Source organism: Channa argus, chromosome 17 (assembly GCF_033026475.1).
Source record: "Channa argus isolate prfri chromosome 17, Channa argus male v1.0, whole genome shotgun sequence".
NCBI lineage: Eukaryota > Metazoa > Chordata > Actinopteri > Anabantiformes > Channidae > Channa > Channa argus.
Window position 1 is genome coordinate 3,515,858 of NC_090213.1, and position 17,535 is coordinate 3,533,392.

At 42.7% G+C, this 17,535-nt stretch overlaps 1 protein-coding gene across 2 annotated transcripts; it reads right to left on the bottom strand.

Annotated features, from left to right (window-relative positions):
* Positions 1–1,363: 1,363 nt before the first annotated feature.
* On the bottom strand, positions 1,364–17,227 carry trim54 (tripartite motif containing 54). Of its 2 annotated transcripts, XM_067481412.1 has the most exons (8): positions 15,583–16,997; positions 14,605–14,783; positions 11,357–11,537; positions 9,220–9,315; positions 7,886–8,119; positions 6,464–6,486; positions 4,947–5,071; positions 1,364–2,552 (listed from the first exon to the last, which is right to left on the bottom strand). In XM_067481412.1, exons 1-8 carry the CDS (start codon positions 15,772–15,774, stop codon positions 2,545–2,547), a joined length of 1,038 nt encoding a protein of 345 aa, XP_067337513.1. In that variant the 5' UTR covers positions 15,775–16,997; the 3' UTR covers positions 1,364–2,544. The 2 variants fall into 2 exon arrangements, 1 of the variants encoding a protein (XP_067337513.1); XR_010911203.1 differs by lacking the exon at positions 6,464–6,486 and having other exon boundaries at positions 15,583–17,227.
* Between the last annotated feature and the right edge of the window lie 308 nt (positions 17,228–17,535).

Sequence of the window (17,535 nt, forward strand, 5' to 3'; positions counted from 1 at the left end):
TGACACATTTTCTATTTGTTTTTCAGTGAAGAACACAAAACATCGAAGTCCAACTATGATGTTTTTATATGGTTAATATATTTGAATCCCAGCAGTATTCCATGAAAATCATGTTAAATCTGTCCCTCAATAATTTGTTTTACTACACTGTTGATCATTGTTATCTGCTGTGTGTTTAGATCCTGTGAATAAATGACACAGATGTTTCTTTGAAAGTCGTCTTTAGCAAAATGAGTAAAGTTTGATTTTAATTTGTGTGTTGCTGTAGGTGGTGTTTTGCATTGGATGTGAATGACTCCCACGAATTCAATCTGCTAAAGAGGAGCGTGAGTCGTGGCTGAGGGCACCAGCAAAAGGTTAGTAAGTGAATGGTTTTTATTTCTTTATGTTTGTAGATTTGGTTTTAATCAGATATTATTGATCAAATTAACTCCTAAAAGTTGAGTATAAGAATATAGGCTCTGTATGCGTTGAAGGTCAGAGGGAGTTGCATTGTGTCTTGGTAGGTTTACAGAAAGTGTATGACAGGGTGCAGAGAGAGGAGCTGTGGTTTTGTATGAGGACGTCTGGAGAGGTGCAGGACATGTATGAGATGAGGTGCTGTAGGTGTGACAGAGGAGTATTAATGTATTAATGTGCTTGGACACAGCTCTGTGAACAGCTTCTTTTGCAATAAGCTTTTATGTCTTTCCCTCCTTGTGCAAGGTGTCGATGGTCGTCTTTTGGACAACTGTCAACTCATCAGTCTTCCTCATGATTGTGTAGCCTACAGAAGTAGACAGAGAGTATTTAAAGGCCTTTGCAGGTGTTTTAAGTTAATTAGCTGATGAGAGTGTGGAAAAATCCTCTTTGTATTGGTCTTAAGTAATATTGTCATTTTCTGAGCTACTGAATTTGGGGTTTTCATTAGTTGTCAGTTATAATCATCACAATGAAAAGAATTAAACACTTGGAATATATCAGTCTGTGTGGAATGAATTTAAACATTCTACAAGTTTCACTTCTTGACTGGAATTAGCGAAATCCATCAACTTTGTGAAGATATTCTAATTATTTAATCAGCACTTGTACATCAGAGGGACAGATCATGTTAGATGTGTTGGAGATAAAGTCAGATTGAGGTGGTTTGGACATGTTCAGAGGAGAAACTGTGAATATATCAGTAGAAGGATGCTGAGGTTGGAGCTGCCAGGCAGGAGGTCTAGAGGAAGAGCAAAGAGGAGATTTATGGATGTAGTGAGGGAGGACATGAAGTTAGTTGGTGTGAGAGAAGAGGATGCAGAGGACATGGTTAGATGGAGACACATGATTCACTGTGGAGACACCTGAAAGGGAAACAGCTGAAAAGAAAAGATGAAGCATATTTGAATGTATATTTTTTTATTGAATATGTGACATGAAAACATTAGACAAAGGAGGCCAGGCTGCAGAGTATGAGATGTCCCAGAGGACATTATTCAGAATTATTGACTCATATGAAATTAAAATAATTCACATACTATGCTGAAAACCACACATACACAACTCCAAAGCTTTTACACACACAAACACACACCATTAAAATGTGTTGATATACAAAACTGAAAAAATCTGTCATATTTACATGTGAAAATCTTTCATACATTATACTGAAACCTCACACACCAAAAGCTCTCAGACACTAGTGCAAATCATTCATACAATTTATTTAAACCTCTCATGCACACATACACACACACACACACACACACACACACACACACACACACACACACACACACACACACACACACCAGAGAATGTCAGTGGAACAGGAAGGTGTTTGAAAAGAAAGCTGCTTTTCAGAATACAGGCTAATGAGAATAAGCACTGACTGACTGACTGCTCCACAGCCTTCAATCCTCTTCACTTCCTGTCAGCTCAAAAAAATCACAGTTTGACCTTGAAAACTAAAGAGGATCAGATGAACAAACATTGTGGCTGAAATATTTGCATGGTATTTTCTTCTTTTCTGCTGTGAGGCTGGTGGGTCGGGAACACGGATGCTAAATGGCTGTGTAGCTGTGTCTGCAGCTGGAGTTGCAGCAGTTGGCTGCTGTCTGCTTGTTTTTGCATCTGACAGGGTTCAGATTGTGTCTGCTGAGGCCAGTATGTGGTAAAGTGAAGCAGCAGCATCAGTGAGGCTACGTGCAGGCTGCAGTTATCAGTAGGAACATTAGCCTTTATTTTGAAATGCACATGTTTTTCTAACACCTTCCTGTTCAGCTGAAATTCTGTTGTGTGTGTATGTGAAAGCATTTTATTTGTGATGATTTGAGTTTCATATGTGTCTGTGAGAGGATCAATCTGAATAATGTCCTTTGGGCCCCCTCCCCCCATAGCAGAGCACTTTGACCCCATTGTGACAAAGCCAAACCCTGATCAGTTCATCAACAAGATGAATCCACAACAGAAAAAGACTTTGCATTGGATCTTTTAGTCTCTCAAAGAATTTCCATCCGTCATGTTAACTGTGTTTCTGGGCACGGGGTCACAGGGTGGCAGGCAGGGTCCTCTGTGGACAGGTCACCAGTCTATGACAGGGCAGACACAGACAGACAATTATTCACCCTTGGACAATTTCGAGTCACCAGTGAACCTAATATGCATGTTTGAGGACTGTGGAGAGAACCAGAATACTGTGTGTACAGATGATGTCACACGTAATAATTGGCTGAACACACCAGGAAGTGTGTGATGACTGGCTGAGCACCTGTATGTTGTTATTGGAGAGATTGTTTGTGGGTGACAAGTCTACAACTAGTGAAATTGAGAAAAGGTGAACATTTGATAGTAGATGTTTTATAAATATTATGGAGAAATATGCTTAGAGGAACAATCCCTGGTGCTTTGAAATATTATACGGTGACCATAATGTGTGATGTCATGTGTTTAGGGTTAGATGCTGCTTCCACATTTCTAAGTATTAAAAGTGGTTTAGTGTCAGATGTGAAACAACAGATAAAGGACAACCACCAAAGTACAACAGGAGATTTACTGAACAAGTGTGTTTGTTGGTTTCAGAAGTAGCTTTAGTCTGGTTTTAATAGAGTTAAGATCTGTAGGTAGAACGTGTAGCTCTTGTGGTGAAGTGGAGATTTGATCTGTTATTGGTGGTAGTTCCAGCTCAGCAATCAGTCACTGAGTGTTCACACCTTGGACAAGTCCTTTAACAAAGGCTCACAAATGAGTTTGGTCTCTACGAGGGGGCGGTTTCGGCTGTAGCCAATTGAGACGGTATATAAGGGGCCCGTTCCGCTGGAGCGTCAGCCCTCCTTGTGTGAAGACCGACGGTGTAAAGACAAGCGAGTCCACCGAGCGAGGACACCACATACACGTCCTTTTCGCTACTTTGCTAAACAGTAACCATTTCTACTCTGGTAAGTCTTCAATTTACTCTCAGACTTTCTTTCCAAAAACAACTTGCTCAATGGCAACCAGTCTGACTTCAAGAGGGGTCACTCTACAGAAACTGCACTCTGCCTGTTGTGGAATATCTTCAAGCTGCAAAAGCCACAGGTCAGTCTTCTGTCTTAATCCTGCTTGATCTATCATCACCCTTTGACACTGTGAACCACAAGATCCTCTTGTCCACACTCTGACTCTAGCCTGGCTTCAGTCTTACGTATCACTACAAACCTTCAAGGTGTCCTGCTGGGGGCATCTTCCTCACTCTCAGACCCTCTCTACTGGGGAGCCACAGGGCTCAGTTGGTCCTCTTCTTTTTCTATCTATACTTCATCCCTAGATGCCATCATTCACTCACATGGTCTTTCCTCTCACTGCTACGCTGATGACACACAGCTCTTCCTGTCCTTTCCACCAGATGTCTCCACTGTCTCCTTGCACATTTCTGCCCTTTTCTCAGACATCTCAGCCTGGATGATGGAGACACATCTTCAACTCAACCTCTCCGAGACCAAAGGGGCAACTGTGGCAGAGGAAGGTAGAGCCAAAATCCCAGTTGCTGTTTCAATTCCCAGCTCCTCTAATCACATGTCAAAGTGTCCTTGAGCAAGACAACGAACCACTGAGTGTTGCATAGCAGCTGGCCATCAGTGTGTGTGTGATTGTGAGTGTGAATGGTTGAATAAGAAGCAGAGTAAAGTGCTTTGAGTGCCAATGGGTAGAAAAGCTCTATATAAGACATTTACCTTGTCTTCCCAGCCAGACCTGCAACACAACATCAGCACCAACACTGGAGCAACAGTGATTGTCCCACTAAATCGGCCAGAAATCTGGGGGTCATCATCAACGACCAACTGAGCCTCAGTCTCTAGGACATGCAGATTCGCCCTCTACAACATCAGGAAGATCAGACCCTGCATCACGGAACATACAACCCAACTCATTGTACAGGAGCTGGTCACTTCTCGTCTTGATTACTGCAACGCTTAGTTGATGGGGGTCACCGGTGTCCACCATCAAACCCTTGCAGATGATCCGAAACACAGCAGCTCGCCTCATTTTTAATCAGCCAAATAAGACCCATGTCACACCACTCTTTAGATCTCTACACTGGCTACATGAAGCTGCTCACATCAGGGTCAAAGCTCTGTCTCTTGCTCACAGGGTGGTTAACTTGACAGCTCCCGCTGACCCCAACTCACTCATTCAAGTCTACAACCCTTCCTGCCCGCTGCGGTCTGCCAACGAACGACATCTGGGTAAAAACATCTGCTAAATAACTAAATGTAAAGATTAAACCATTGTTTGATTAATCACAGTTTAGAATTCATGTGGTAGGTGGAATTTTAACACCATCTTAGTGTTTTACAGTTTGGAAAACTGCTGCTTTTACATGAATAAATGGTAAATGTACCCACTAATGTGACTGATTAGGATCTTTCAGACCCAGATCCTCTGCTGCCTCACACACTTTCCCATATTTGGAAGCCAAAGCTTCTGCGTTGTTTTACTGTACAAACCTGGGTAGAAGTCGATGTTCCTCAACGTGTCTGCGACATCGTCGGTGTGTATGACGTAGTGGCTCATACTCTCATAGCCGAGCTCCGGATGCTCCACGTCAGAGGACCTTACAATCACTGCCATTCTGTCAAAACACAACAGAAAGTACATGAAGTCTCTAACAGAAATTCCCAAGCTAACTCCACAGCTCTGCCATGAAAATTACCAAGATTAGAATGTTCAGTTTAGGGTGATGCTGTCACAAATAATCACACTTCACTTCGGGTATTAAACATATTCCTCCACATTTTTATCTCAGCAGCTCCAAATCAGCCCTTAAAGAAAGAAGTGCATCTGATAATAATTCAGCTTCTTTTCAAATACAAGCTGCTTGTTAAAAGTTTGTGGATTTCACATGCAGCAGCTTCTTTGACCCATTTCAGGTGAAGGGCTTCTAAGTGTGCAGCCAGTGTAGCCGTGATGAATGTAACAATGAATATTTAATCAGCCAAACATCCATTTCACAGGTCACTGATGTTGATTGTAAATAAAAGGCCAGTATTGGTTCAATCCATCAGCAAACCAAACACACACACACACACACGTCTCTGGTCATTCCCACAGGGCCGCTCAGTGATGTCATCGCTCAGAACAGATGTGTTTGGTTTGTCAATGTCTTGACAACATTATGTTAAGTGTTTAGGCAACGAAATGACGCAGCACCGAACGGCCAGGACTCTGACGCTGGCTACTGCCTATTCTGTTTAAAAAAAGAATGTTAGGAATAAGCCATTATTCGAATTTAATATACATAAGTTATTTTTAACAAACAAACTGAAAATAATGTGTTTATCCATCTCTTTAGGATCTTAGTTCAAACTACTCAACTCATATACACAACTACTTTGTTACCTAAATATTACACATAAAATTCTCCTAAACTCAGCATATTTGCTCTTCTACTTGCACAGACACATTAGATAACAAAATGAATAAGTAATATATTTTCCTGGAATTTTGTCACAGTAACAAACTTAACAAATTCATCAGCTTTAAATTCAACCACGGTGTAAAATCTGTGCATTTACATGCTCTGTATTAAAGCTGGTTACTCACAGTCTACATTTGTTTATATGCAGCAGATTAGTACAGATTTGAACTGAATGGTTAATGAAGACTCATGGACGAAAACTGAATCACACACCAGAACAGCCTATGAATGTGGTGATACATTACAAAATAAACCAATTTTTCCAGAATATACATTTGAATCCTCACCTCACTGTGGACATGCAAAAAAACTACATTACAATTAAACCTGACTTGACATATTCAGTGTTACATCAGCCACAAAATGTTTGGTTTCATTTCCTTAATCAGTCTTGAGCCTTTTGAATTTGCAAAGTCACTTGTAACTCTGCTCATTAATTATGTGGAAATACTCAAACAAAGGATCATCAGGATTTCTGGAGCAAATGGAATTAAATTCTGACCACACTCACTCTAAACTTTCATGCTGACTCAGAACTGGACTTACTTTTCCAGCAGGGCTCTGGCGTTCTGTGAGGGGAGTGACAACAGAAAGGAATCAAAGACACAAAGTTAGTGACAATGTTCTTCAGTAGTTTGTGCCAACAACATCTGTCAGCCACAGCAGCGTGTAAAGTCGTGCACGGCTTTAAGAAAGGCTGCCATCTGCCGTCGCAACGGCCTCGTGGCGTTTACTACCTGCCTCCGCTAAGAATCTACTCGCACACCTGCCTTGGCAGAGGATGAATCTGAGCATGAAACAGCAACACCTGATGCTCAGACACACACTTCCCTCAGTGGAGGCAGTGACGCACAGAGGAGGCTGAATTTAGCAATCGCCTGCTCGTCAATTGAGAGACAAAGGGGGGATGGGGGGGCTCAACGGAAGGGCCATCCAGCTCTCTGCCATCAACTTTTAATTATTTTTTCAGACATAAATTAGAACATTCAGCTGTACACATTTTTCTTAGTTTTGTATTTTTTATAGCTAATTGTAGTCAAGTTCCGTGCAACATGCAAACAGTAACACAGGACTTTAGGATCAATAGTCATGGAAGCGGCATAAAAAAGGTGTTTTTGGATTCATCGGTCAAAAGACATTTTTGTTGGTACTTTTACATCAAACTGTAGGAGCAAAAAGCAGCTTTCTGCTTATTAAACATTTCTCTCTTCGTGTTGAATGAATTTCTCAATAATCCCACAAAATCCTCACATTCGACTGGAGTTTACTTAGCTTTTAAAAACATTTGTCGATCACATTGTGCACTGTGACTCATTTATGTAGTATAACACTGAATTATCTGCTGTAGACGTTGGAGTATTAGGAAAAAGTAGCTGCCCAATGCATCTCACCAGCTCACGGTAACTAGCTAAAGTGCTGCACGTACAGAGCTGTACTTGTCTTTTGACACGTGTCATTTAGAAGTCAGCAGATGGACATTATCCACACGCTTTAACCATCAACGTGTCTGTAATCAGTCAGCTGATCGATACAGTCAACTGAAGAGGCTGCTCTTTATTAACTGCAGCTGTATGAATAAATCATGTGCTTCCCAATACTATCTGAGTCTTAAGGTATGCAGAACCAGCCACCCGGCTGCCCTCAGTTGGGGGCTGGGGGTGGGGGGCATCCTGCTGGGCTTACTGCTCCTGTGCAGCTGTGCACATAAAGCACTTGATCATTAACCCCAGATGAGATGTGGCCTGGGGACTGCTGAGCATGGATCATCCTGTCTAATGAAACCGGCGATTGGGAAAACGTCAATACGTGGACAACATTTTAATGAAAGTGGAGAAGCACATGAAGTGCGAGGTGAGGTGGGATTGAAATGTACTTTCTCGCCTGTCAGCTGTACATGACAATACACGGAAACAGATCAGAGGAAAGCGCAGGCGCTTTACCGTCACTTTGTTGTGTGGCGTCACCCACCTGTATGAACAAGGGCATGTGAGGCTCCTCCATGGACTGAATGGCCGACTCCACCAGCGCGCCCGCCGCCTCCAGGCGTTCACTGTGATGACGAAGGAGGGACCGAACGTGTTGGAGCTTGTGGTCTTGCTCTTTGGTGATCTGGCCCACCAGCTCCTGCTTACGCTCCTCTAAGATGGCAACCAGGCTTTCAAAATGGTTGGCCAGCTGCTCCCGCTGTCGCTGACCATTGTCCTAAAGGGGAAAAGAAAAATGAAGCGAGAAATACGACAGCACAACGATAAGACCTCTGTTAAAGTCCTTGGCCCCTAATTACATGTAAATAGAATGTTTTTCCATTTCTAGTTACAAAACAACCAAAGCATTTATTCTATAATTTACCTGAAGGTAAAACATTAAGAAAACTGTCAACACTAACAACAGCTAATATTTCATTATGTAATATTATGATACACTGGGGATAAAACCTCACCATACAGCAACGAGCTAATGGCTGTAATATTGTGGTAATAACAGTGAAACAGCGTGAATGATCTCAATGTCTTACTATTCAAATAGCTTCTAAAGTAATAACAGTAAAATAGTTTGGTATAAGCAGCAGATAGATCTGTGTAACAGGAGGTAAAGATGGACGACATGTCAGCGGAAGTGAAGCCATCTTGAGCCGTGTTGCTATATAATGAGCGAGCCCACCACCTTATGTCAGCACATATTGACTTTCAGTGTTCCATTAGAATATCGTGAAGGTGTATTTGAAGCACAAATTCGATTTCTCATTTGTTTATTCATTGCAAACATTTTACTCTGACCTGATGCTGCGGCCGCAGAAACTCGCTTATCAGACAAATGGCCTCTGTAACTAAATGTACAAAGGTCACGTGAGGACAGGAGAAGAGCTGTAACTATGGCTTCAGATGGCTTCACATCAGGGGAGCTGTCGTATTACCAGGGAATTACTGCTGCTTTGGGAGTTTCTCTATGCATCTTTATGGTCTGGACTTTGTTCTGTTTATAGCACCAATTCACAACAAAGTTGAATGGAATATTTTTGGCCCCTAAAAACATTATTCATATTCATCTTTTGATGTCAAACCCAAATGTTTTCGGTCTACAGCAAAAATACTCACTGTTCCACATTACATCCTTTTTACAGACATATTCCCCTTTTTACCTGCTTCCGCTAAGCTGTACAGCGCTGCCAGTCATATTATCCATGTCAAATTTAAAGAAAACTAACATGATTCCTCCCACTGAGTTTTTATTTTTTTACATTTGAAACACACATTTAAACTAAAAACCTTCAAAGGAAAATTCAATTCAATGGATGGTCTGACCTCGATGGTGTGGCATATATCTTCCATGTGGGAGATGACCGCTTGGATGTGGTCGTTACTGGCCACCAAGGCCGCGATGCCGTCGGTCAGCTCCGTCTGCAAACATTCAGAACATCACCGATGTTACTTTAGCCAGGGACAGTCCTCCAGGGATAAAACCTAATCTAACTAGTGGCTGTAACTGTCACTTAATTCACTGTCACATGCATAAGTTGAAGGTGTTCTGCGGGGAGAAATGAGGTTAAGTCCTTCCAAACCCATGTGCAGGGCCAATAAAATGTCGTTAAATCAAGTTAGTGCCCCCAGAGGCACAGTTTCACATACTTTCACCACACAGAGATTTGCAAGATTGAATTGTTTCCCGCAATAAATACATGAATTAGTCTAATTCATTTGTTCAGTTTATTTCCTACACACTGTGTTCTGCATACAGCCAAACGTTCAATAAAGAAAACGTGACGTATTTATGATGAGATGTAAAGTTCTGCACCATTTCTGAACCGTTTAAGTTCATTTGTGGCAGCGATGATATTATGATGAGGACTTTAGATTCTTGATCCCTTTAAACACCGACAGCTGATGGATTTGACTGGTTACAAACGTTGCAGACTGAGAAGCACTGTGATTAGTGGCAAACATGGCGTCGGAACTAAGTAAAACTGCCAGACGTCAATTTGTTCCTCTAATCATGACTAAAGGCTTCTAGGACACGGTGTCTCATTGTGTGAGTACGTGTCCATCAGAGGGGAAGTGGAAAGCATATGAAAACCACGATCGGGCAGAGCCAGAGTGACCACACCATCACAAGATCAATACGTCCGAGCTTTGTTCCTCGAGAGATTAAAAAGCAGCTTCATCGCAGACAGACATCCCTAATAAAGGATGCACGGCTCCAATCAGCAAGAGCACTGCGAAGAGAAGAAGCAGCAGCTCGTTCTTGCCGTTTGTGGTTTTTGAGAAGACCTGCGGGCTGTAAAAGCTTCCTGAAACGTGGCCGGCAGACTGCGAGCTTCAATCAAAGCAGTGAAACTCAGGAACCTTTGACCTTTTGCACAGAGGACTGAACGTGGTCCGTGTCACATATTTGCTTAAATGCACCTTCGGACTTAAGAATAATGCAGATTTTTTAATATTTCACATTTATTTTACAGCACTTAACAGTCGGTGCTTGCAAATCCTCGAAATTTCCCATCATTTCCGGGTTTACATGAAAATATCACGGTGGCTTTAGACTTTGGGATCCCCCTCCCCAACAAGTGTCAATCAATTTGCATAATTCCTTCTTCAATAAAATCTCATTTTAACCCCACGTACCAACAGCCATCAACTACTACGCAGGACTTTCTGTTACTGTGTGTATTTCTCTGGCTACAAACTCGGAGAACTTTCCGATTAGTAAGCTCCTCGCTGCCTAAAGCACAACAACGTGAGTCACCAGCTCGAGTATCATGAACATGTTTAATAGTTTGGTGCAGCTCCTGCACAGTGACTGTCGCTTCATGAGCTCAAATCGCCCACTTTTGTTACTTTTTGTTGATTAACTCTGGCATGAAGATGGAGGATCAACAACTTTGCTCTGCCTCATCTAAAATTCAGATGAGTGACTCAGAGACGGAGTGAGAGGTGCGGAGCCCGGCGCTGAAATGTCAACGAAGCCAAACGCTCCACGAGACGCCGGACGCTGCTTTTTGCTTCCATCTGCGCGACGACGGCTGCACTTGTGTCAAAAAGCACGTGGCCAAATGAGACGTGGCATCTGAGGTTCGCATGGGATTGTGCTTGAAACGCGGCCTGATCATACTGTAGCTGACCTTTAGGTGGACACATAAGCAGCTGTGTGTGTAGGTGTGTTCTGCTTTTGTGCAGTGCACTGTGACATTTCACTGGTAGGTCAGTGCACTTCTTACTTTGTGTTGTCTTGGGATCCAAAGACGAAAGTAAACAGAAATAGCAGGGAGATTTGGAAATAGAAACAGGAAATGGGGGGAAATCGTTTGACATAGGAAATGTTTAAAAATTGGACCCCTCCATACGCCCTCCATGGTCTTTTGACCTTTAAACAAGCTGCAGCATCGGCTGGGTGCGTGCACGGATCCTCAAACGCCTGCCAGCACCAACAGTGACCCGATTTCTTTACCTTGTGCCTCATGTAGACGCTGGTGAGCGGAGCCACGTCGCAGTCTTTGTGCTGCCCGAACACTTTACACATGGAGCAGGTCGGGGTCTGACAGGACAGACAGTAGATGTTGATCTTCTCCTCCTCGTGTTCCTCACACATCAGCTGCTGCTGCTGCTGCTCTAACTTGATGTTCACAAGCCTGGAAGAGACAAAACAAACAAACCAAATGAAAAAAAGGTGTGAATGGATCTTCAAAGGTTTAATTACAGGCTTCTGTTAGTCATTTTTTAGAAGTGTTAGATTTAGTAGGTTTACTTCGAGACTCAGTGGCATCTAGTGGGGATGTTGCAGTTTGCAATGAACTGAACTGAGCGCACAGTGTCTGGCAGGTGCCATGTCATCATCTACAATTGCATCAAGATCCAATATCGAGTGAATTTTTTGCCTGCTAAACATGATAGAAACTGGAAAAGTACGCTAACACACACAATACAAAACAGCCTACATGTTAGTGGTGAGTAAACCAGCAGCTGCACTTCTTACTGAGTGATACCAAGCATGCGATAAAGTGCCATTGATGATGCTGCTGCACCACAGATATACAGTATTTTGTTTCTGACGACGGCCTCGCTGTGTCCGTTTCTCTTCCTAACGTCCTTCTCTGAACTCCTATTAAAACAAATGTGTTTTCTACAACTAATAAATTGGAGTGCTTTTATTGTGAAGGAGCACCAACAGGAAATAGGTGGTTGTTGATAACGTTGTTCCCCAAACTTTCATGTCTGTTCCATTCTGTGCTACTGTAAAAACTAATGTAAGAACCAACCTTCTCATTGCTGAGGTCATTACATTCACACATATGACAACATAATTGTGAATACACACACATGGTGGTCAGCGTGTAGTATGATCTGAAGTCAGGAAAACCAAGTTTTGCTTGTGGTTTAACTCCGGAGGTGGAGCTTTTGTTCTTCCACCAGATAAATGAAGGAGTGCAGACGTGTTGGCCGTCTGCCATCATTTCCATGCACTTAGTGCCCCTGAAGCAAAGGGCCAGTCTTTAATCTCATCTCCATGCACAAGTGGCAAAGTGGCCACGAGACCTGGCGACGATCTCCCTGCATTGACGAAGCACCTTCAGTTTACTTTGACTGTTTTCGCTGACGTGTTTTGACGTCAGTTGATGATGGAGGAGCTGCATTTAGGGTTTGGCTGAGCTTGATGTTACTGCTTCGCCTGTCGCTCAGTCTCCCCTGAAGGACATCATGAATCTATATTTCCCATGCTTTTGTGGTACCTTACTCTGTTTTCCTTCTAGATTTGTCACTGCCAGTGTGTAAAGGAATGTTCCTTTCCCTGCCAAACACTTAAGAAATGAACAGCCACATAAGCACTTGCCAAAACCTGCCTTTTCAAAAGGACACGAAAGTCAACACTGGTACCTGGATGCTGTTGTGACAGGGGTTGGCATCGGCACTGCGGCGCGTCTAAAAAAAGCAACGGCTATTTAATCGCGGCCAAATTTTACACAACAAATGTTCTTTTGTCTTCTGACGTAGGCGTCTCTGACAGGAAGGGTGATGATTAATTAAAGTGATGAGAAACTGCAAAGTTACAAAACATTCGTGAACAACCACATCTATTTCAGCCCACCCAGATAATGAGGGGACTCCTGTCCTTCTGCCTCTAATGAAGGCCAACATCTCTGCTCATCAGCACTGACTCATTTAGCTTCTATTTTGGAGCGAACGTGACAAATCTACGCTTGATGACACCAAATATCAGTGTAGAGTTGTAGTTAAGTCTGCACAAATATGAAACTGAGTCACATGAACTGAAAAGGCTGCACAACTTCATTTTCACAGAAGCCTTTGAATTATTAAATTATTAGCTGCTTTACTGCAACACTTTGCAGCTTCCGAAAGCTTAAATTCCGCCAAACTAATAACAAACTTTTCAATCTCTACTCTAATTCTTATGTTAACATCGAAAATAAAATAAAAACAGCTGCAGTGAAACCGCAGTAAAAGGATCCGTTATCACAAGTGCATCACATTCACTGCAAAATAAACAGTTGCCTTTGAGTTGTTTGGACAGATTTTACGGATTTGATGCTTTTATGTGCAAACAGCAGGATTTTAGAAAAAATGCATCAGACTGCAAATAAAACATTTTTCTGTGTGTGTGGAAAAGACTCTAAACGAAGAGGCTGCACATGTTTCAGAGCAGGATACAAAAAGTCACAAATATATATTTATCTGCTAAAAAGGTGCATTCATACTATGGGATACGTATTACTGTAAACTATATTGTCATTTTTGTCGGTAATGGAAAAGAGGAAAAAACAAACTCTGGAAACCTGTAAAGTGTAAAGCAACACTGCTCTCTGTTGGCAGAGACTCACGTTACATCCACAGGCCATTTCTTAGCTCAGAGTCCACAGCTTCTCACTGAAGCTTTCATGTGATGACATGTAAATGCAGTGAAAAATATACTGACATTATGGGATGTGGTTTGGCTGTTCGGTTTGAATTGAATTATATTCTCTAAAATAAACAGGTATGTGGAACACACATGGGAAGTTTAGCATCATTCCAGATAAGTGATTCTTAATGTAACTGTACTGTAACTGTGCCCGTGGACTAAATATGAACAGATCATCAACAGATCATAATTGACAATATAGTTTAAAGTGCTACATGTAATACATAGACAAAACTGTTTTCTACTTTCCACAAAAAAAAAAAGAAAAATCTCTCTGAATGAAATAATAACTTGAAAATGCCAAAAGCAAAAAAAATGGCCCAGACAAACGTGACGACTAGGACAACTGTGTCCTTGGCTTTCACAGTGACCCCAGACAGCAGAGTGACCTCTCTCGTCCAAATAAAATGGCAACACTGAAGTCTTTTGTGTCTTTTGAGACATTAAAAAAAGCCCAAAGTTTAGATTTTAACGACATTACGGTGCTTTTTAATCTACTGATTACGTGTTAATATCATAGATGCTCAACAAATGGATAAATGTGTTTAGTGAGACACAGTACTTGTCAAGAATTACAACTTCCGCTGGTAAAACTTTGTGTTTTGTGTTGCCATGTATCATAACAATAGATTTAAACTATTCAATATCTGTTTCTGCAGGAGCAGTTTGAGTCAACAGGTCCAATAATAAACACCAAAAGCTTAGAACAACATTGTTCCACATTATAAACCACTTAACGCATTGTGATACTGCGGGACAACATGACGGGTTTCTCCACTCGCCTGGAGGACTCCTGCTGTCTGTAGATGTCTATGATGTTCTCCACCAGCCGGTTTCTCTGCAGACCGTACACTCCATGCCGGCCGAGCATCACCTCGTGGCGACACGATGGACAGCGGAAACGGCCGCCACTGTCGGCGATGCCAGAGGAGCTGCAGGACTGCCACAGGGAGCTGGACGACTGGGGAGAGACACGAGGCAGAGAGAAAACAGTGTGTCACCTCAGGTAAAATCATCTGATTAGATCAAGTGTCAAACATCAGGTGATGCACAGGCCAAATGTGAGGGGTGGGGGGGCATCAAAAGGGCCAAGCTCTGTTTAAGCTCCCGCCCTCCAGGAGACACTTTGGGAGCCTTCGCACTAAAACCCCCAGACTCAGGAGGAGCTTCTTTCCCACAGCTGTTACATTACTGAACTCTGCCAGCCACCCACCCCTCGCTCATCTCCCCTCGTCCCTCCTGCACATACTAACATTGGACTGTGTCCATCTAACAGACTGGTCCATTTGTCCAAAGTACTTCCCCCTGTACATTCTGTCCACGGTACCCCAGTTCCAAAAAAGTTAGTGAAAACGTCAATAAAACCAGAATGTAATGATTTCCAAACCTCATCAACCATATTTTTTCACAGTAGAAGATAAACAACGTAGCAGATGTTGAAACCGAGACATTTGACCATTTCAGGGAAAATAAGAGCTTTTTGAATTTGATGGCAGCAATCAGTTAAATGCGCATAAAGTAGTTAAAACTAGCTCCACATCAGGTGACAAGCACTTTAAAGAAGAAATGTAAACAAGCAACTTTTACTTATAATAAAGTACTTTTATTTTGCTGTATTCAACTATACTATCTTGTGCATCTTCCACCATCTTGCAATTTTACAGCTGTGCCTTGTTCTGAGAAAGAGAATCACCTTTTTCCCCGTTAACACCTAAACTCTCAGTGCTGCTGCTTTCTTTCCTGTCTGCACTCAGTCTCACCTGGAAGATGTCGCTGGCACATTTGCGGCAGAGGTTGTGCTGACAGGGCAGGATGACCACTGGTTTAGAGAACATCTCCAGGCACACGGGGCAGATCAGCTGCTTCTCCAGGTTCTCCATGGTGACTCCGCTGGCAGCACCAGGCCCGGAGCTGCCTGCTGACGGGGTCTTAAATCCAAGAGTAAAGTTCATCACCTCCGGTTGGGAAAGTGTCAGAACAGACAAAAGAGGATAACAAGCTTCCAAAAATACAAAGCTGGGGATACTCTAGGCCTTTGTTCTTCAATTCTGAACTAGTCTTTTACTCCAACTCTTATGCAGTCCATCCCTTTACCCCTCTGCCAGCCTGTCTTAGTCCACTGTAAAGACCCTCCCATGGCCCCTGTCTTGGTCCCACAGTGGCCGGACTGTTGACTGTTGTTATTTTTAGCTCCTCAGTTTGGTCTAACTTGGGTTACCACCTAAACTGCCAGCGCATTGGAAAGTCAGGGTGTGGCAGGGGATTACTCGGGTGGTCAGTAACACGACTCGAATGACAATGTTTATATGAACTCTTATACCTCCGACGGGATCCTAGTGACATAAGGCAACCAGCCCTGTTTGAGGCCATTGGCACCTCAACGTAAGCAGGCTACACAAATGACCTTTGTCCTGGAGGAACTCAGAGCAGTTTCTGATGAAAGCCCGATACTTAAAACGTGATTTATCAGTCCAGGCCACCTTCTCCCGTTGCTCTGCAGATCAGTTCTGATGCTCACATGGTCATTGTGGTCACTTTTGGCGGTGGACACGGGTTGGCGTGGGCACTCTGACTGGTCTGAAGCCACGCAGCCCCAAACATAAGCCGATTTCCCATCGGTACCAGCATTAACCTTTTCCGCAATTTGAGCTCTAGCAGCTCTTCTAACGATTCACACTACACAGATCAGCCTTTGCTCTCCGCGTGCATCAGCGAGCCTTGGCCAGCCATTTTGATAGACTCGTCTCTCAAGTCCCCTAAATTCTTAGGGTTCCAGCACATCAACTTCAGGGACAAAATGTCCACTACACCATATAAATTCAAATGTACAGGCTGGAGTGTTTCCTTTCAGTGCAGTCTGAAATGTGGAAACCACTTAGTTGTGAGGTTCTGATGACATCAAATGATGTGAATCAAATTGGGTTTTATTATAAATTGGTTGAAATTGTTATGATTCATAAAATCTATACTTAAATGTTCTCTTTTTTAACTTGCCACCCTTTTAAAAACGTGTCCAGTTGGGAGTTGTTCCATTTTAAATGTGATGTGTCACTAAGCCACAAGAGCCAGTGTAAAAATAAAAATAAATAAGAACCTGTTGGTAACTGGATCTTAATATTAAACTGAATGGACATAAATATGGGGCAAGCTGGTGGTCTCACAACAAAGACAAGTCAAGAGACATATTTAAACTGGAGCTCAGCGCCATAAAGACAGAGTTCAAAGTTATTTGCTTCACTGGGGGATGAGAATAAACTTGATTTATAATTCAGAATCTATCAATATGTGCTGTAAACAGACAATAACAGAGACAATAACAAATTTTTGTAGCTTGTGGGTCTGCAAACCATGTTTTTGTAAGTTTTTGGAAACATTTGATTGTGGACCGTCTTCCACTGGTCTTCTCCTCGATGTGACCCATTCAGTTTCCCACTGTGCTCGGATACCGTCGACCCCCTTGCAAGCAAACAAGGCAGCAGGGAGTCAGTTCCAAACACAAGGTTCACGTCCACTGATCAACAGAATAGTCTCTGTTGAGTAGAATAAGCTGCTAATGGGATTACTCAGCTATTTATAGGCTCAGGAGGAGGGGGGGAGGGGGGGGGGCTGCTGCGGAGGGAGCCAAACACACAAACACAGAGCGAATCCCACTTCTCTACAACCATGTTATGACTTCAGCTTGTCATCAGCGACACAGAGACTGATGCACGATG